The following is a 21,218-nucleotide window of genomic DNA, read 5'->3' as shown; positions in this document are numbered from 1 at the left end:
CATCCTGATCCCTAAAATTATCCCCCCCCCCCCCCCCCGGCACCCCAAAACCCATACCCACCCTACACCCTAAAATTACCTCCTGGCACCCCAAAACCCATTACCACCCTGAACCTTAAATTACCCCTGGCACCCCAGAAACCATACCCATGCTGAACCATAAATTCCCTCATTGCCCTCCAAAACCCATACCCACCCTGAACCTTAAAATTACCCCAGGCACCCCAAAACCCATACCCATGCAGAACCATAAATTCCCCTCTGGCACCCCATAACCCATACCCACCCTGAACCCTAAAATAGCCCCCTGACATCCCAAAACCCACACCTGCCCTAAACCCTAAAATTACCCTTGGCACTATAAAACACATACCCACGCTGAACCCTAAAATTAATCCCATGGCACCCCAAAACCCACACCCACCCTGAACCCTAAAAGTATCCGCCCCCCTGGCACCCCAAAACCCATACCCATCCTGATCCCTAAAATTATCCCCCCCCCCCGGCACCCCAAAACCCATACCCACCCTACACCCTAAAATTACCCCCTGGCACCCCAAAACCCTTTACCACCCTGAACCTTAAATTACCCCTGGCACCCCAGAAACCATACCCATGCTGAACCATAAATTCCCCCCTTGCCCCCCAAAACCCATACCCACCCTGAACCTTAAAATTACCCCAGGCACCCCAAAACCCATACCCATGCAGAGCCATAAATTCCCCTCTGGCACCCCATAACCCATACCCACCCTGAACCCTAAAATAGCCCCCTGACATCCCAAAACCCACACCTGCCCTAAACCCTAAAATTACCCTTGGCACTATAAAACACATACCCACGCTGAACCCTAAAATTAATCCCATGGCACCCCAAAACCCACACCCACCCTGAACCCTAAAAGTACCCGCCCCCCTGGCACCCCAAAACCCATACCCATCCTGATCCCTAAAATTATCCCCCCCCCGGCACCCCAAAACCCATACCCACCCTACACCCTAAAATTACCTCCTGGCACCCCAAAACCCATTACCACCCTGAACCTTAAATTACCCCTGGCACCCCAGAAACCATACCCATGCTGAACCATAAATTCCCTCATTGCCCTCCAAAACCCATACCCACCCTGAACCTTAAAATTACCCCAGGCACCCCAAAACCCATACCCATGCAGAACCATAAATTCCCCTCTGGCACCCCATAACCCATACCCACCCTGAACCCTAAAATAGCCCCCTGACATCCCAAAACCCACACCTGCCCTAAACCCTAAAATTACCCTTGGCACTATAAAACACATACCCACGCTGAACCCTAAAATTAATCCCATGGCACCCCAAAACCCACACCCACCCTGAACCCTAAAAGTATCCGCCCCCCTGGCACCCCAAAACCCATACCCATCCTGATCCCTAAAATTATCCCCCCCCCCCGGCACCCCAAAACCCATACCCACCCTACACCCTAAAATTACCCCCTGGCACCCCAAAACCCTTTACCACCCTGAACCTTAAATTACCCCTGGCACCCCAGAAACCATACCCATGCTGAACCATAAATTCCCTCATTGCCCTCCAAAACCCATACCCACCCTGAACCTTACAATTACCCCAGGCACCCCAAAACCCATACCCATGCAGAACCATAAATTCCCCTCTGGCACCCCATAACCACCCTGAACCCTAAAATAGCCCCCTAACATCCCAAAACCCACACCTGCCCTAAACCCTAAAATTACCCCTGGCACTATAAAACACATACCCACGCTGAACCCTAAAATTAATCCCATGGCACCCCAAAACCCACACCCACCCTGAACCCTAAAAGTATCCCCCCACCCCTGGCACCCCAAAACCCATACCCACCCCACACCCTAAAATTACCCTCTGGCACCCAAAAACCCATACCCATGCTGAACCATAAATTCCCCCGGCACCCCATAACCCATACCCACCCTGAACCCTAAAATTGCCCGCTGACACCCCAAAACCCACACCTTCCCTGAACCCTAAAATCACCCCTGGCACACCAAAACACATACCCGCGCTGAACCCTAAAATGACCCCTGGCACCCCAAAACCCATACCCACCCTAAACCCTAAAATTGCCCCCTGGAACCCCAAAACCCATACCCGCTCAGAACCCTAAAATTAAACCCTGGCACCCCAATTTGTAACCCACCATGAACCATAAAATTACTCACTGGCTCCCTAAAACCTACACCCACTCTGAACTCTAAAGTTACCCACTGGCACCCCCAAAAGGTAATGATGTGCTGAAAAATGCATTAAAGTTACTGGAACTTACATAAAAAACTTCTGACTGCTCCTCTGATACTATACTGTGGAGTCGGGCTGATCAGCAGCACTGCGTCCTGGCATCCAGCCCCTCGAAGGTCTCAGAGTAGATAGGTCTCCTGGATTCTCCTTGCCTGGACCTCCTCTGCTTCTTCGCTGCTGCCCTTGGATGCGAAAATAGAAAGATCCATGGCCCTGTTCACCATTTATCTGGTGAGCAGTGCGGTGGATGTGAATTCCATCCAAGTGCACAGACAGCAGTGGCAAAGGGATGGCAGTGCAGGTGATGCTTTTCCTTTGAAAATTAATTTCTGCTGGTGTCTTAGCCCAGGGTTTGCTGTCTGTGCACTTGTATGGAATACACATCCTTACAAGTGCACAGACAGCACACCCTGGGCTATGAGCCAGCAGAAATTCCCATACAAAAGAAAAGCGTCACCTGCACTGGCCATGCCTTCCTCCCTGCTGTGCACTTCACACCCCATGCTTATAACCCATCAAGTGCTTAGGTGAATCCCTGCCTTCAGGCAAGGATTTCACCTCTGCGCCACTCTAAAGGAAAACAAGAGGTCAGGGCAGGGGGGTTCACTCGAGGAAACTGTTCAGAGGCTGGCTGTCTGCTCGGGCTGCTGGGCCTCTCAGAATGCATAATAAAAATCACATTCTCGGCTCCGATGCGCAGTTAGTTAATGATTTCAGTGCGTGTCATCTTAGCCCGGGCAGAGGAGGCGACGGGGGGGGGGGGGGGGGGGGCTGAAGCCCGGTGAGCCCAATGGGTGTTGCGCGCCTGGAGCAGTTGATGGTACAGCAGAGCTGGGGGGCGATGGTGGCGGCTGCTCTGTGGAAGCTGTGGTACCATCTGGGCCCCTGAGTCAATGCTTTTCATAGTCTTGAGCGTGTCCTCTGTGGTGAGCGGTGACTTCCTAGTCTCTGGGGCAGTCCTGTCCGCTATGGCAGAGCGTCAGGCTCCTTCCAGGCAAGAAAAATGATAAAATCCTTTGGCAGTGGCTTGTGGCTTTTGCTCGGGTGTACACCAGTATTATGAATCTTGGGTAAAATAGTTTATTATCTACCAAAATGCAAAGCTTACTTGTAGAACGTAGATTATTGGTTAAGATCATGCTCTGGAAGCTGTTTGCTAGCGGTTAACACAACACATGTGGCCTTGGAGAAGGTGGCATATTGTTACACATCGGGCCCAATGGCATTTGCGGAGGTGGCCCACTTGCTACATGCAATGAGGCCTTGTCGTGGATGGTTTACGGGTAAATGGTGTTGACGAGAGACCTAAGGGGTTAACAGCCAGGATGGGCCCCATCAAAACGTCTACACCTTGCTGTACTTGGGCTTGTAAAGGGTGGTTCTTTGCTTAACAAGACACATCGGTTTTCAGGAAGGTTGGTTAATCGGTTCCAATTGATTTCGGTCAATGCAAATAGTGTTTTTTGTTAATTCAAGGCACTGGGGTAGATTTGAAGGGGTAGATTGTTTAAGACAATCCATGGGCTCTTTAAAAGGCGGCTGTTTAGGATAATACAAAGCATGTAACAATGGGTGGAATTATTTGTGGGTTGGGATAATTCATCGGATTGTTGTACAATGTGAATGTTTGGCTTACATTTTGAAGGTACTCATTGTAGAAGGTGGTTTACGTGTTAACCACATTATGGGGAACATTTAAAAGTTGGTGTAATGAAAAAACCATGCACAGCGGCAAAAGAGAAGTTGATTTATCGGTTAACATTACATATGCTTCGCTTGTCGAAGGTAGTTTATAGCCTAACGCCATGGGGAAAGAGGGGGTGTCTTGTGGTAGATGATTTATCGGTTGAAACATTGCATGGATCTATTGTTAGTTTAGTGATTAAAACCAAGTATGAGCTCCTTATAAAAAGTGGTCTACGGATTAGCACAGTGCACGCAGCACACGTGGTAAATGTTTTATTTGTTAACACCATACACTTGGACGTTTTTTAGGTGAATTATCGGTGAGAACTTTTCATTTGGCCTTTGTCAAATGCCTATGGTGAATGTGGTAGCAGTTTGTGGGTTAACAACCTGAACATGGTCCTCGTGGAAGGTGGTTTATGGGTTGACACAGGCACATGACCCATGTTGAAAGTGGTTGAAGGATTAATATCACCTAGGATTCCTGTTAAGACAGTTTATCAATTAATGCCATGCATAGCAGCGTTTTGTAGGTCATTTTTTAATACATTGAGTAAGATCCACAAAGAAGGTGCATTGTGGATTTAATGCATGCATGGGTCTGTTGTGGCAGTGTTGCTTTTGGGTAATGCTGTGAATGTGGTCATTGTCCAAGGTGGTTTATGAATTTACACAAAGAAAAGGGAGTATCTGGAAGGGGTTTTCTGGATTAAAGACATGCATATGTCTGTTGTGGCAGGTGGAATGGGGGTTGACACCTTGCTTGGTTGCTTTGTATGGTTGTCCGTTGATTAACTAGGCTCAATGGGAACCCCAAACAGGTAGGTGTAGCATAGTGTACAGTGCGGTATCTGGCAAAATTTACATTGGGCAATACAACGCTTAGGGTCATGCACTGGAAACGCGTGCAACCTGTCCGGTGGGTAATGTCGAGCTCCCCGGGGGTGTTGAGGTGAACCCAGCATGGTGCTGTAACTCATTCTCTCTTGGACAGGTAGAATTGGAAGGTCTCACCGGCCACATTGAATTCAACAGCAAAGGTCAGAGGTCGAATTATGCCTTGAAGATTCTTCAGTACACAAGGAACGGCTTCAGACAGGTAAGGAGCAATGAATGTTGGCAATGCGTTGCGCCTTCTAAAGATCTCTAAAGCAATCTACATTTATTGACTTATTGTTGTAGTTTATCAGAGTATCACAGTAAAATAAAGAGTTTCTTGAATTCTGAAATCAAACAAAATGAAAAGTAATAGACCTTTTCCTTTCCCAGAGCTTCACAATAGCTTAAATTCTCCTTCATGTTTCCTTCTTGCATTGTTGTTTCCTAATTAACAAAGCACTTCGAGGCAGCACACCTTCTTCTGGGATTTGAGGGTATTCTGAAGAGATCAGTTTAGAATTTCGGAAGGTTGACTCGACTTTTCCTCCTTCACAGGTGGATTAAATGTGTTTCATTGAGACGAGTTTTAATAAACTCTTGTGGGCGTATTAGCAACAAATAGCGATAATTATCGCTAAATGTGCTTAGCGCATTTTTTTTTATCGCTGGCTATCACCAGATATTATCGCAGAGATAACGTGCTATTAGCAATGTTTATCTCCGAAGCGATAAAATATCTGGCGATAGCGGCTCAATGGGTGAATATCGCTGGAAATCCAGCGATATTCATGCATCATCGCTAATGGGGACTTAACCTGAATATCCACCTCCTATTGGATATACAGGTTAAGAAGTGGTCTGAAGAGGCGTTAGGTTTTGGCGATAATCGCGCGTAGCGCGAGTTTTTTTATCGCTTCGCCTGCTTTGCTAATAGGCAATAGCTGTGTAGTCGCTAACAGGTTGGGTACGCCTGCTTTGCATGTCATTAGCGATAAATATCGCTGACATGCAAAACGAGCCCCAATCCTGTAGCTATCGCCTACAAGCTGTTGCTAACTGCTGTTAGCGACATCTTGCTAATAGGGCGATAAAAATATCAGCGCTTTCGCGGGAAAAAGTCCCGCTAAAGCGGCGATATCGCCTTTGCTAATATGCCCCTCGTTTTTTACAGTGCTTTAAAATGGCTATGGTTAACATATCAAGTGCTATGTAAATATATACGTTAGTTTGTTATTAATACTTTGCTGTAGTGCCTTTGTAACTGCTAATATATATAAATAATCTACAGAGTAAATGTGTGTTTTACTATTTCTTCACAGACAAAAATCCATGAAGGAGGTTTATAAAAAAGAACTAGTTAGGTAATGAAGTAGATGTATAAATGGTGGTGCACGTCACCATCCGGCTGCTTCAAAGAGAGGTGGCGAGCCAGCAAGTTAACGGAGAGCCCGGCTGAGCCAAAGCAGGGCTAAGCGTCTGGCTTGGCTCTAAGAGCCTTAATTCAAGACAACCCTCCAACACATTTTACATGTAAACTGGGCAATAGATATCAATAATATAAAGGTCCTTTAAAATAAAAATAAAAAAGTGTGTTTCTTTAACATGCCAAAGCATTTCATTTTAGTGCATTAGATGGTATCAATGCATTGAGTAGCATTTATTAGAGGTGATAGCATCTAAACATGCACTGAAAAACACCTGGGCCCCTTGCTCTACTGTCCTTACGGCAATGCCCTTAATGCACCTGAGGCCAGTCAGTTGTTGTAATCCATACGTGGTGTAGGCAATTATTATACCTAAAGCAACATGACAGTCTATTAAAACATATACAAGTAAAGTTTTGCCTCAGCAAGCATCCTGAACTGATGTAATTCAAGGTGCTTCACATGTGATGATGAAAGAAAAAGAGGCAAAGTGAAAAAAGGCACTTGCCTAGGATCACACAATTTGGTCAAGCAGAGAAAGTGGGTTTGACAATTTCCTAGATGGGTATCTTTTTCTCTTGCTCATTTTACATCAAAGATTAATTCTTTGTCCTTAATTCTTTGAGGAGCTACATCAGTGCAGGGTGTTAAACAAATCCATGTATTTCACTTTGAATTAATTTGAAACAAGAAGATTTTCGAGAAAATAGGAATTGAGGCAAGAGGGCGGGAGCCAGAAATCACACTAAGGCATGGTTCATTTTTAGGCTTGAGGTCCCACGAGGACCTCCAGCTAAGCCAGAAGTAGACTTTTTGCTCAAACCATGCTCACCCACCTCTAGCTTCAATGCAATAAGTGAATAGTGCTGTCAGATAAAAATTGGAAAATTAACCTTTTCTGAACACTCATGTCAATAGCATCCATTTTCTATACACAACAGGTCCTCCCATTTGTTTTTACTGGTGAGCACTGGCTAATGGCCTGGAATTTCATTAGATATACAATGACTGCCAGTTCCAGTAAAAGAGTTACAAATTGTGGAGAGAAAACAAATTATTAGCTTTTATTTGCCCTTATGGATCAAAAGGGCAGGGTGGACTACTAAATGCAGTATAGGGAAAATTAATGGAATTAACATGCTTCAAACTGTTTTGCCAATCCTAGTCTTCATGAAGATAAACGTTAAAGTGCGAAGGCAGGGGGTGGGGTTGAATCCTGCAATTGCAGGATTACAGCTTCGCCTGAAGTGTGCATGTCAGGTTGGACAGCTCTATTGCTACAGCCGACCTGACATGCGCACTGTAAAGCCAGAAATCCCCTGGCTGTGAAACAGGCCTCCGGCCTCAAAATGAGCGCTGGGTTGGCCTTCTCCCACCAATCTTGGAGCTGCTCTCAGCATGAGAGCAGCTCCCTGATTAGTTCTATTTATGTCCACTGAGCAGGAAGGAAGTCCTTCCCATTTCTGCTCATAGAAGCTGATTGTGGAGAGAGGTGCACACCCGAAGGAGCAGTATATGGAGAGTTTTGCGCCATAGCACATCACCATATTTTAATATTTGTAGCCACCACTGTTGCTATGCACATTTTTGCTTTACACAATTTGCAAGGCTTTGAGAATTTGAAACCTTTGTTTCTCTATTAGCAAGGGTAAAATTCTTATTTTCACCAGGAGATTCCCTTACATGTGGTCTCACTCACAAGCATCCCTGTCCACAAACAATTTATTTTGAAGTCAGTTAGAGCTACAGAAGAGACACAGTCGTTGGAAACTCTTCTGACCATCAGACACATGCAAGTGCTCTTTTATCCTCTGTGATGAAAGACCAAGGAAAGGCCATGACATTTGAAACAAGTCAACAAGTTGTAGCAAACCAAAATTGCTTTTTTGTTTTTTACAATTTGGTTAAAATTTTGGATTGGGCTCATTCAAGATCATTTTCAGATTCTGTTATCATCAGCTAGCCTGTTTTTATACAATTTCGCCTGCAGAAATGGGCCATGTTTTAATTGTGTACAGTATTCAGTACATAATTTATACTAGTCTGTACACATTTTTATCCTGATCGAGAAAATGCGTGCGCCATCAGCTAAACATAACAGTGAAAAAATTAAATGAGATTCATCTTCTGCATAAATTGTAACTCTCTTTTTGCAACCAAAAAATGCACATTTGATTCTCCTAAAAAGTTATTTAATACTATGTGCTATTTTTTTCTGCTGGTGGTTATTTGTGTGGAGTTAAGCGAGCATTAGAGGAAGTTTGAGCGATAAAATGTTGCAGATTTGCAAACCTCTGATGTAAATTGGACAGGAGTGAAAAGATGTGTTCTGTTTTGACCTTGGACATCTAACTGCAGTTCATCTGGAGCAAGTAGCATTAACAGGCCTATGTACCCTATACACGCTTGCAGTCGGTCAGATTTCTCCTTTGAGTTGTTCAATTCGATGAGGATTTTTCACCATCAGTCTTTGGCATAGGTTTCAAAAATAAAGCTGCATCCATGGTTGAAGTTCAAAATTATATATTGAAAGGGCCAGGAAGCGGAGTGAACCGGTGGAATCTTGGAATGAACAGCCAATCAAAGAGAAAAGGAAGACCTAAAAGTATATAATTACAAAGTGTCCCCTACACTCATGGCTGGACTGGCGGCAGTGGGCATCTGACATTTCCCCAGGAGGCTGGAAGGATAGGGGCCGGTTTTACAATGGTGGGGGCCGGTTTTGCACCAGTGCTTCAGTATTGGTCTCGAGTCCTTCAATGTTGAAAGGTGAGGAAACCAGTGCTAAATTTGTGATAGTGGTGGGCACCAACACTCATTTTTGGTGACCAAGACTCACTTCCCCTCATCAGACCAGATCAAAAGAGCGAACGTCAGAAAAAGGGAAAAGAAGGAGGCAAAAGGCAAGAAAACTAACAAAGAGGGTAAGCAGGGTTAAAGAAGAACATGCAAGAGTGAGAAAAAGAAACAGAAAGTTTAGGGAGGTGAAAAAAGCGACATGAAGTGATATCTAGGCTGGACAGCCTGGGTACTCAACAGTATAAGCAGTGGGCTCCTTACAACATCTGTCAAGGACATGCCTCGCTCTCCAAGAATCTGGCAAGCGCCTGACAGACTCACAAAGGGTACTGTTCGGTTGTTTGTAGTGGGATTTGCCTTGTGGCCATCTTTTCTAGAAATGTGTGCAAGAAATAAAATACAGAGTTATGGTCCTCGTATTTGTTGTTAATAAAATAAATCCCTGTGCTGTAGTTTTAATGTAGATTCACTCTGTATGTAAATAATACAGAATTGTTTCCTGTACTGCAATGCATGATATTGCACATCTGACTGTGAACTTTTAATTTGAGATGATTCCATAGTGCCTGCTTTAGTAGCTTCCTGCAGTGCCCAGTCTACAGTTCCAGCCAGAGGCATGGAGTTTCATGTTGTATATTTTCAGTGTTGATCAGAGGCTGCTTCTTGTGCTGTAGTGATTGTTCGTTGTCTGGATACGATTTGTTCTAGTGTTACAGTTCTTCATATTGCCTATTCTTTCATCATAATGCGAATGATTCTACAAGTGTTGTGGTATAGGACGAGTGCTTAAAGCGGGTTGTGAGGTTGCTTGTGGTGTTTATTACTGGGCATCACGTATCTCCCTCTCGCAATAGATGGATAAATTCACTCTGTGCCTTAGTGTTTGCGTGGAGAAGTGTGGCTCACTGGTTAGAGGCGGCAGACCCGTAAGCAGAGAACGGCCTGGGACCAGGGTTCGATTCCCGACGCGGCAGGGTCGTGGACCAGGGTCAGCGGACTCGATAATTCTCGCCTCGGTGCCTACTCTAGTCAGAAACCACACTCGGCAACTCTGGGCATCAGCTTGCCTCATCTTCACAACGGCCCCCCAGATCGCCGGGGATGCTTGGTTGCACCTTAGAGATACCCATCAGGGACCATCTCTCAGGGTGAGCCAGGACGGGTTCCCCAGCGGTCGAAGCGTGGAGATACTCCTCCGGGAGTCGATTCCTAGCTCTATATAAACCTGCAATTAAATTAAATTAAATTAGGGTATATCCTCACTGTGAGATACATTAGATTCTCAACCACTTCCTCATCCAAGTCCGTATTCATGAGTAGTGTGTAAATCTGACAAATCTACAAATGAGCTGGGTCCTTATGATGGAAGGTTTCACACTTGAGACTATCGGCCACATGCATCATTGTTGCCGTTTGCGATTCCTAAATTGCGAAAATTAAGGAATCGCAATTTAGATATTGCAAACGGCAATGCATGAAAAAATCGCAACTTTTTTTGCGATTCCTTATTTTTCCTTAATTGCGATTCACAGTTTGCGAATCGCAATTAAGGAAAACCTTCCCATTGATTCCTGAATGGGAAGGCATTCACATTTTGCGATTTTCAATTTGCGAATTTGCAAAATGTGAATGCAATTTCAAGGGTGCAGGGGGGGGGTCCAAAGAACCCCTCCCTGCACCCCTGAAATTTAACTTTAAATGCATTTACACACACACATGCCCCAAGGACATGTGTGTGTGTAAATTAAAACTTTCAAATATGTAACTTGTGCATGCTTAAAAGTTTTCTGTAAATTAGCATGAAGTTTAACTTCATGCTAATTTACCCCTTCCAATTTGCGAATTCTCTATTTAAAGATTATCATGCATTGCATTTAAGAAATCTCAAATTGCGATTTCTTAAATGCAAACGCAATTTTAGAAATCGCAACATGGTTGCGATTCCTAAAATTGCGAAAAGCATGATGCATCCAAAATTTCAGAAATGCATTCGCAAACGGCCGAAAATTGCGATTCGCACCGTTTTCAAATGCAATTCTCAATGATGCATGTGGGCATATATCCCAGAGTTCACCCCGTTGCAACTCATGTTTTTGTGATTGTGACATTTCCCTGCTGTGCTCTTGTCGAGAGTTCATTGATAGGTATTTAGGGACAGATTTAGTATGACTTTGTGCCAGGGTTGCATTACTTTTGTGGCGCAGCCCGAATGCAAAACCATATTTGGTATTTGCTAAGCCATGCGAAGCTGTTATGCGTGGTTTAGTAAATACAAAGTAACGCAACAAAGCACATAAAACTGCCTTGCTTACCTTCCTTTTGGAAGGCATTGCATAGGTAAAGTATGAGCATTCCCATTCATCCACAAATGGATTTTAGCACGTGCCCAGATTTACTAAAGCTACTAAACATGGGAATGTGTCAAAATTGTGCGCCTTCCCAAGTAACACGTAACAAGGAAGAATAGCTTTATACCACGTGTGCTGCATTCTGCATCTCATATAGAAAGAGGAATACACCTCAAAGGGCTACCTTCCTGCACAAAAAGAATCCTGCTGGCAACTCGGGCAGCCTTGCACCATGGGGCAATGGTGCCTGCGTTGGCGCTACATAGCCTCGAGTGTGCCAGCGCAGGCAGAGAACTGAAGAGCGCCATGTCATTGTAGCTATGTCACTTTTCAGCTCTCTCCCATTCTCACAACACAATCTCCAATCTACCTCTAACGTGTACATCTTCATTGCTTTTAGTCAGCTTCAGCGACCTATGCTTCGGATGCAACTAAACTTATGTGTGGATTAGTGGTTGATGTCTATGGCTCTCTATAAGAGGGAAGGCCATGAAACAATAGCAGTTAGGGTTTTTCGGCCTGCTGTTCACTGGTTGGAGCCAGAAATTCTAATATAGCTTCAAGTCCTGCTTTCGTCATGGTCCGTTTTCAACTTGAGGATCAGTTCACTCACAAGGTGTTTCAGCGGTCTCTCTAGTGCATGATATCATTCACAAGAGATGATTCTTCTTTTGTCCTTCTCACTATGAGAGGTCCTTGTCTGTGGTGGATTTGTGAGCGCTTTAGCTTGCTACTTTTGCAAGGCTTATTGGAACTGGCATGCTCCATGGTCAGGAGTCTTGTGGCTGCTGATTGTCTGGTTGACCTCACTTTTTTCCTTTTGGTTCTTCTGCTTTCTTTCCACCAGATCCCTGCTCCTATTGTCCAATGCATCGGGTGTGTGGTCCTTGCTCCACTGCCGTTTTGTTTCTTTGGCTACCTGCCATTCCAGGCTCCTTGCCACCTAGTGTTGTTCTAATGGCAGCCTGCTGCACTGGTTGGGTTAATCTACTGAGATTGCTATTCCCTTACACCCTACTGTCTGAGTCTATTGCTACTTAACTGTTGCATTATGGTTGGATTCCTGTTCCTTCAGTCAGGGCCTGTCAGTGACACCAACTCAAACAAACTTCTGCAGCTGTCTGAAAAGGTTTAGTCTGTCCATCTTGGTGTTCTGTTCTGCCTTGACCAGTGGCACCTCCCACACTGATCAATCGTGGAATAGATATTGCTCAACATTGTACTATGGTGGCAGCCATCATGAAGCTCTCTCCAATGGGCTCTGAGCTGTTTTGTTTGTCTTGGATCACCTTGTTTAATTGGGATTCCCAGTAACTAGTGATATTCTGCTCTTCTGGTCTTGAAGATGTCTGTTATGCCTGCTTCTGCTTTTATTGAAGGCGGTCCTTCTATCGCTCATCTTCAAGGATCCATCTCATTGGATGTGTGTGGGCATGCAACCTTCTTCCATATCTACTTGGCGTTCCTAGCGTTCTCTAATGCACTGGGCTCTCTGTGGGAGGTGATTTACAGTCCTTGTTGTTTGTGCAGTCATCAGTGTTGGTATACCGGTTCTTCACAGTGTGGCATGTGGGATATCAGATGAACTTCCACAATTCATTCCATCACTAGATGTTGGTCAACTCTCTGCCATCAAATTGGCCTTGGGTGGGCAGTGCTCTAATCCAGCAGAGGTTCTACTGTCCAGTGGGTGTTCTTTTCAGTGCCATTCTTATAGGAAAGGGTGGGGGAGGTCTGTTTTAGTTTTTGTGGTTGGGAGACCTGTGTTGGCTTTCAATAGCTGTTTAGAGGTGTGTTTTGCTGATTTCTTTCACCAGTACTGACTTATGGAGCCTTCTTTGAGCGGTGCTGGCATAGTATGTGAAGGCTGTTTGGATCTGCAAGATGTATCCCTTAATTTGATCTGTCACTTCCAGTGCCTTCATTTCCTACATCTTTACACATGTACGATCCAGGTTTTACCCTTCTGGCCTGAGTCAACGCCCAATGTCTTCCTGTTGGTATTGGCTCCTTTCTTGGATGGTTCTTCTCATGAGGCACCCATCCACCTCAATTGGTCCTTGTGTATTCTAACCCTCTGGACCAGTCTGTTACATCAAAGGCGTATACGTTTTTGAGGTTCTTGTGGATGCCTTTCATATGCACTGCTACTTTCTTTGTTGTTCTTTAGATAAGACTGCTTAGGGGCTTGGATTTTCTCACAACTTTCATTGATGGGGCCTAGTAGTATGCTGCTCATTGCACCTCTCCCACTGTTGTTCTTGTCAAAAGGAGGTTGCTGCGGTAACGATGTCCCAGGGAGGTTCAACTGACCATTCTGGAGCTCGTTTTCTTTCCTGCTTATTATTCGAGCCTGAGGTTGGGTGCTAGCTTTTGTCCCACCTCGAACTTTGGTTTGGTCAAAAGTGTGAATTGTCTGCCTCTCTCTCTCATCCTCAGTGATTTCTTTTCACCTCTGGGTGGTGGAGGTTACGGCTGCTGACAATGTATTGGTGACCTCTGTGGCCCTTCAGATTTTCTCAGGTCCTGAGAACCATGTAGCAGTGTCCAGCTTGATTTGCTCTTGGACTGGGTTCCCATCTTGTTTAGTCGACCGATCTTCTCTGTATTGATTATTGTGCTCAGAGGCATCTTTTGCTGGGTCTTCCTCCGTGTGGTTAATGTGCTAGTGGACACTCTTTGCCAGGCTTTCCTCTCCTCTCTTGGATTCTGTCCACCTTAGAAGGTGTTAACTACCCTAAACAGAGTGCTTAATTTTCCCTCCACGAAAATGTTTACTTTTTCGGCCGTTGCTTACTTCCTCTCTATTGCACTTATTTTCAGGTCCGGGTGCATGGAAATTGGTCAGTTTTCTCTTCCCTCGAAAGTGGGACCTCCTTTTTTATCTTTCTTCCCTTGTCCTATTCCCTGTGTCTGATTCATTGGGCTTTGGTGTGGACTGTTTTGTAGGTTACACACTTGCTACAGTAGGTGTGGTTTGTCTTCTGCTATTCCTGTCTTTTGCTGGGTACTGGGTGCTCCTATTTCCTCCACATCTCCTTGTCTTCCTTTTCGTAACCTATGCCTCTCAAATACCTTCAACTTTCAGATTAGATATCTGGGGTCAGAGTCTCATAGACTATTGTCTCCATCCATTCTCCTTCAGATATTCCTCGCCTCTGCCTGAAGTGTGAGAAGCTGGAATACTTGATGTTCCGTGGTCATTCTCATGGGTATTGCCTGTTCATTTGTGATCGCCTTGCTCTGAGTGTTCTCTTCTCCATCTTTTCTTATTGAGAGATTGGCATGCTTGTGTTGTTTTCTAACGTTTTGTTCCCTAGAGGCTATCACTTCCTTAGACAGGCATGTCTGTTGTGCTGCTGCGTCTGGGCTGCTCCCTCTGACTTGTTCCATCTACCTGGTGGTGGCGGTGCGGAGACTTTGTTATCATGTGTTGTCATTCAAACTACATGTTAGTGGGGCTAACTATTACACTTTTTTGGGTTACACTTGTGTGTAGCTAGTCTTTACAGTGTTGTGCTTTCCTTAGATGTTGCATATATCTCATTGGGTTTAGATTCAACTTAGAACTAGGATGAGGAATTGGTTGAGGAGGTAATGCTTCAATTAATTACTGGTAATCTCATTCCCATGAGTCCACCTTCCTCCTGCCAGTCTGCACATCCCGCTCAACATTTTGAAGTAAACCTATGGCTTTATCTGTTGGGGGCTTGCGTAGTTTAATCATGAGTTTGTTTGGCAGATTTGGAATGTAGTGACTGGAGCGGGAGCAGAGTCTCCCATCTTAAGAAGAGAGGGCGCATGTTAGGTGGATAGCGGAATGCCTCTCTGGGAGGCGCACACACCTCATGCTAGTAAGGACTGGGACAGGAAGTTTGAACTGGAGTAATTAAACTACAGGTAAGTAATAGAGACATTTATATTCCGTGTGTTGAAGAATTTGGTGTAAGTCTGATATAGGATTGCATCTTGGTCTTTAGCACAGGGTAATGGCTATCCCGTCAATGTTAGTACAATGATGTTCTTACAGCTATTGTTGTTCATTTCTATTGGTGAAGCACACAATCTGTCATTAGCTTGGCATTGCTGCACCTGTTTTCAACGTTGGTGAGAGCGGATGAGTCCTAATGTTGCGTGTGGGACTCTTGACTCTTCAATAGTGCTGGATATAAGCAGATCCCTCTAGTATTAGGTACATTATTTCACTGAGATATGTGGTGTTTTGAATGGGGTATGCCTATTATATATCACATGTAATTCTTCCCTGTGCTGTCATATTTCCTATCAATTTATTTGAAAGAATTAGTCTACATTGATGCAACACTTCTGTTATATCTATGCCTTTAAGTGTAACATTCCTCCTGAGAATGTGGTGACATCAGGGAATGTTAGAGGCTGAGCAACGAGAGTCAGTTGTTATCTCCTGTGCCGCAAGCCTCTCCGGTGTGTGTGTGAATAAAGATACTTCTATCAAGATTTGTTTGATGAATTGTTTCTGTTATTTGTTTTATGTTCTTTTCATTATTTTTTATTATTATAAAAAGGGAGATGTGTTATATCTAAGCCTTTAAGTGTAACATTCCTCCTGAGAATGTGGTGACATCAGGGAATGTTAGAGGCTGAGCAAGGAGAGTCAGTTGTTGTACAGTATTTATGCGACAAAGTACCTCCATGGCTGTTTTACAGTGAGTGCCCTGGGGGCGCAACGGGTGTTTGTGCCTGCTTTGCTCACCCCTGGAACACTTTAGTATTACATATGGGGCCAAAGACGCTTGTGCGGCCCCTTATGTAATACCGATAGCACTGGTGTACACAAAGCACCAGTGCAATCTGCAAGGGCTTTCCCTCATTTGCATATGGTGTGTCCTATGCAAATGAGGGAATCTCTTTGCCTCTGCGCCTGCGCCGTATTACAGACGCAGGCGTAAAGGCATTGGAACTCGCAGGAGGCACACTCACAGTGCACCACCTAAAGGATGGAGCACTTTGAGTGCACTTCTTGATGGCTGTCCCCGGGAGGCGGGAAAGGGGGGGTCCAATGGACACCCCCAGACATCCCCTTGCAGGTGGGTTTAGTTACTGGCTGCACCCACCTGCAAGGGGATCACTAATCCCCTTCAAAATTGCAAGCGGGTGCTGCCTGCAAAGTGACAACACAGAGCGGCTGTAAAGCAGCTGCTCCGGTTTTCACCTGAATGCTCTACCCGCAGGGCAGCACGAGTTTGCAGCTGCCCTGGGGGCAGCGCATTCATTGTAACAGAGCTCATTTTCACTGTTTGCGCCCGGCACACCTTTTTAAAGGTGCGCCCGGCGCAAAAAATGAAAATGCGCTTTTTCCATAATATGGCCCCTGGGGTACATTATAAGGATATCGCAAGTCACCAAGTAGTTTGATGACCATATAGAGGAACAAGGTGGAAAGCAAATTTCCTTTATATGATCACGGAACTCCAGGTGACTTGCAATTTACTTTAAATGTATGACAAAGGGTAGTTTATTCCCCATGATACATGGTCACAACATCGCCTTTCCCACAAACTAATTAAATCCTTGATGTCCTGCTCTTTCATGTTCATTACAGACAGAAAAAAGCAGAACATGTACTGTGAACTTTAGCACACTAAAATGCAACTAGCCGTTTTTTCCAAAAGGTATTAGGATCAGTTTCATGCAAATTATGTATATTTTTTTAATGCTGTGTTGAAGGATGGAAAGACTCCATCTTTCCAGTAAAGAACTGTAGAGTGCAAAACAATAAACGTATTACCATAAATATCTCCTTTTTGTGAACCTGTTTCATTTTAGGAAAACATATCAGTTGAAAGAAAAGGCAGTTCCTTTTTTATTTGTTTCATTTGATATTGCAATTATGCTCAGTGACCTGCCTTTCACCCCTGCTGCTGGTTCTGGCAGCAGGTATTGTGATGTCAGAACTTAACTGTAATAAGTTAATACAGATGAGTGTGTGCATCTTTTCTTTATTACACGCAGCTAGATATGCCACTTTAGAGACGGGCTATTATACAGGGATTAGAGGATCCCACGAATTACATGTAGGAAGGATTTCTCTAGGTTCTGTTCTGGTTAGATTGATGGACGGGTGCTTGGTCCCGCATGGACCCCTGTTATTTTATGCTCTTGTGATTTTGATCAGGTTTGACCTTGTTGTAGTTCATACTGTCTGAGATCTCGCCTGCTCTTTGGTAAATACAACCATTCCTGCCTAGATTGGCCAGTGGCACGTGTCCGACCGGTTGACCATGGACGCGAGGGTCTTCTCCTCCAACATCTCGGACAGCCTGTTCAACACCACGCTGATCGTCACCACCATCTTGGTAAGTGTGGGCTCCTCAGGGAAGCCCTCTGGTGTGATTGCCCTAATTCTGCAAGCACTCAGTGTGTCAGGGACCTCTCATTACAGCCGAGATAAGAACTCCTGACAATGCAGATTAAGCCTGTGGCGATGATTCATGCGGAAATGTACAGTGACATTTGCTGGGCTCCGAAGCAGCTGGGGGACTCTCCCAGCAGCCAGTGGAGCATGAGAGGCTGTCGCCGTGTTTGCATCCTGAAAGCAGGCTGAAGAGGCGCTCTCTGTGAAGGGCGGAAGCTCATTGGAGGGAGCAGATGAGCGCAAAGGCTGCCACCGGTCTAAAAGGATAACTGTGAGCATCCCTGACATGCTGGTACCTTTCAACCATCAGTCAGGATAGATAGTCACATGCCAGTTAATGAGACTGGCTCTGCCCCTTCTTCCAGAGGCACTGACTTCCCAGATCCCCATCAGTGTTTACTCAGAATACAAGAACTGATTATCTGCAAGAGTCCCAGGACACTTAGGCCTCATTTTAGTTCAATTCAGCCTTTCTTTTGTTTTCTTCCTCTTCCTGTTAATGTTTAATTTTTTTTTACGTGTTTATTTGAAACTCGAATTTTTATTATGCATTCAAATCTTGTATGCTTTATCTTTTATGTAAAATTACAATGAGATTTCTGGCGCCTGGAGGAGAGTACCACAGGTCTCAAATTGACCTCAGACGCCCGACTTTATTAACTAAAATGATTAAAAACAAAGAAGCCAAAGAGGAATTTCCATAAAAATAACGCCAGCACGATATTTTTTATTATTTCTGATTGTGCGGACAAGTAAAACACCACGTGCTATGCTTTTGACTCTCAGGTGCGTGATGGCGCGAGGCGCAGGTGAGGTTGGTTGGAGAGCGCGAACCCTGTGAAAGGGGAAATGACGCATCCCAGTTTCTCCGCAGGAAAACCCATACTTGATGCTGAAGGGCAACCAGCAGGACCTGAAGGGCAACGAGCGCTACGAGGGCTTCTGCGTGGACATGCTCCAGGAGCTAGCCGAGATTCTGCGCTTCAACTACGAGATCCGGCTGGTGGCGGACGGCGTCTACGGCGTGCCCGAGGCCAACGGCAGCTGGACCGGCATGGTGGGAGAGCTGATCACGCGGGTAAGTGGCCCTCGCGCTGCCTCGAGAGCAGCACTCACGTCTTTTACGCACGGTTACGTAAGGAGCGCTAACTTAGGTAGAGAATAACGGCGCGGCGCGCACAGCCAAGGAGTGGGCTGAATCAGACTGGGGGCGGGGAGGGTACGATTCACACCATGCACATTATGTTTGAGCGCCCTATCCATCACCCCCCCTCAAAAAAAAACGGGGAAGAAGGTGTGGCATAACGGCTAGATCTGCCGACTTTAGAACTAGGGAACCAGGTTAGAGTCTCGGCGTCGGATCAACATTCTGTGATTCTAGGCGCATCACTTACCTAATAAAAAAATGTGTCCTTGTGTAATGTAACTGATGCTCACGTAAAAGCGTTCCAATACCTTCGGGTCAAGTTCAGGCTATATAAAACTGCAAAAAACAAAAGCAATGCATGTAGGGGGTTCAACTGAAGATGCACCTCTAGACACGTTTTGAGCTTCTACAGCTAGTTGGTAGTTAGCTGGCTGTCTCCAAGTAGATTGTGCATTCACAAGCCAAGATGAGGTGGTGTTTCGACAGGGGCACTTGGAGCCAGAAGTAGTGTGAAAATGAGTCAGCACCACTATTTGGGAGGGCTGCATGATTAACTCTTTTCAGATCCTCAGTATCACCCTAGCCTAGAGCAGCCGTGCCCAACGTAGGTCCAGCAGCTGTTCGGGACACCCACTTATAAGAATTAATGGGCAATCGATGTAACAGAAAATAATTTACACAAACCTCAAGAAATTTGGCCGAGAGTTGGCCTCATGGAGCTCCTTTGGATAACTCTACTGAAGAAGATGCGTCATCCAGTTAGTTTCGCCACCAATACAGTTCTTATAGACACCAGGTGGCTGTCTATAAAACCAAACATCATTAGCATCATAAACTTTTAGGAGGGAGTGAAGGGCATTAATTAAAATCCCAAATCAAAGCCATCCAAAGGGCTTATGAAATATGACTTTGGTTTATTTTCACCACTGTTACCAAACTGCATCCATTTATTTGCAAACACGTATTACTAAAGCTGAAAACCTGATTTACCAAATAAACAGTTTTTTCAGTTTCTGGCTACAGAATAGAAGGCATAATAGTTGTTTTGCTCTTACCTGTTTATATTGGATGTCCATTTGTGCCTGCATCTATGTTGGTCTACTTTTTAAAGGTGTTGATTTGAAAATGGAAAGGGGCATGGCCTATTTACCGAAAAAGCATGACTTTTAGCTGATCCATCCATGAGATGAAGGGAAGGTGTTTTCAGAAACTGCTGGCAAACCAGCCTAATATAAAAAAAACTCCGATACCTCACAAATCTTTCCGTCAAGAGATCGTTATTTTGTGTCCAAAGAGGTTGTCAACCCAACACTCTTAACACCATGCCCCAGAAACATGTTGCATCTCTGTTGCAGCCTCTACGCCTCTCTTGGACAGTATTTGCGTTGTAACTTTCAAGGTCTTTCAAGCAAATGCACTAATGCTGGAATAGTGAATGGCATATGGCCTACAGCGCTCAGACATTAACCCTGCTCCTTTGCAGACATGCCCTTGTTAGTGCTTTACCTTAGCTGAGCATAAGGCAATCGTCCTGTGTTTGGGCTGGGGCACTTGTCCCACCGAGTTCAACCAGAGCTAAAGCTGGCCCTGTTTCCATGTCTCCATACAGCAGATCTTCTAAACAACTGAGAGAAAGTAGCATTTACCGCATATACCTGTAATTCACATGCTGTGCACTCTTGTGGCATCTGATGTTAGGGATTGGAATGTTAAAAAAATGTTTTACTTCCGAAAAGGAGTTTCAATTTCAAGGTGACCAGTAGTCCCTTCCATGAAACCCATAATGTTCCAGGGCACAGACTCCAACTTAGGTTCTCTTTTTTTACCATCACATTCTGGCGTGATTTGAGTGCTCTCTTGCAATTGAGAAATTTAGAAAGTTTTGTCACCAGAGAATAGGAATGATCAGGACTTCCATCCACAACATCAAAATGTAAACGCTTAGAGTGCATCGAGATGGAGCAGTTTGAATAGCCCGGACCAGGTTCTATAAGAATGACTTGTTTGGGGAGAGAGTATTGAAAATACTCCATTTAAATGTTGCCCCTCTTGCAATAACAAAATTCCATGGTCGGATCAACATTGAGTCGGTAGCACCTGTCCACTATGGGACCACAACAAAGCTGATATTAGGCAGGCAATGTATTTTGATCCAAGAAAGCTATTCAGCATTGATGGGACTCCTGTCCACATTATGCAGAGATGCAGTTCCAGTACTCTACTGAGTTTGGCATGGATTCATCCCTGAAAGAAGTTTCAAC

The 21,218-nt window shown here is 44.8% G+C and overlaps 1 protein-coding gene across 1 annotated transcript in view; it reads left to right on the top strand.

The window, feature by feature from the left end:
• Nucleotides 1–21,218, top strand: part of GRIK4 (glutamate ionotropic receptor kainate type subunit 4) — a 596,594-nt gene that overhangs the window by 431,377 nt on the left and 143,999 nt on the right. The window contains exons 8-10 of the mRNA XM_078683930.1: nt 4,961–5,065; nt 17,644–17,751; nt 18,685–18,888. Of these exons, the coding sequence (XP_078540056.1) occupies nt 4,961–5,065; nt 17,644–17,751; nt 18,685–18,888 (417 nt within the window). The remainder of the gene's footprint in view (nt 1–4,960; nt 5,066–17,643; nt 17,752–18,684; nt 18,889–21,218) is intronic.

The sequence above is a fragment of the Lissotriton helveticus genome, chromosome 3_1 (assembly GCF_964261635.1).
Source record: "Lissotriton helveticus chromosome 3_1, aLisHel1.1, whole genome shotgun sequence".
NCBI lineage: Eukaryota > Metazoa > Chordata > Amphibia > Caudata > Salamandridae > Lissotriton > Lissotriton helveticus.
This window is presented reverse-complemented; position numbering and strand designations above follow the sequence as displayed.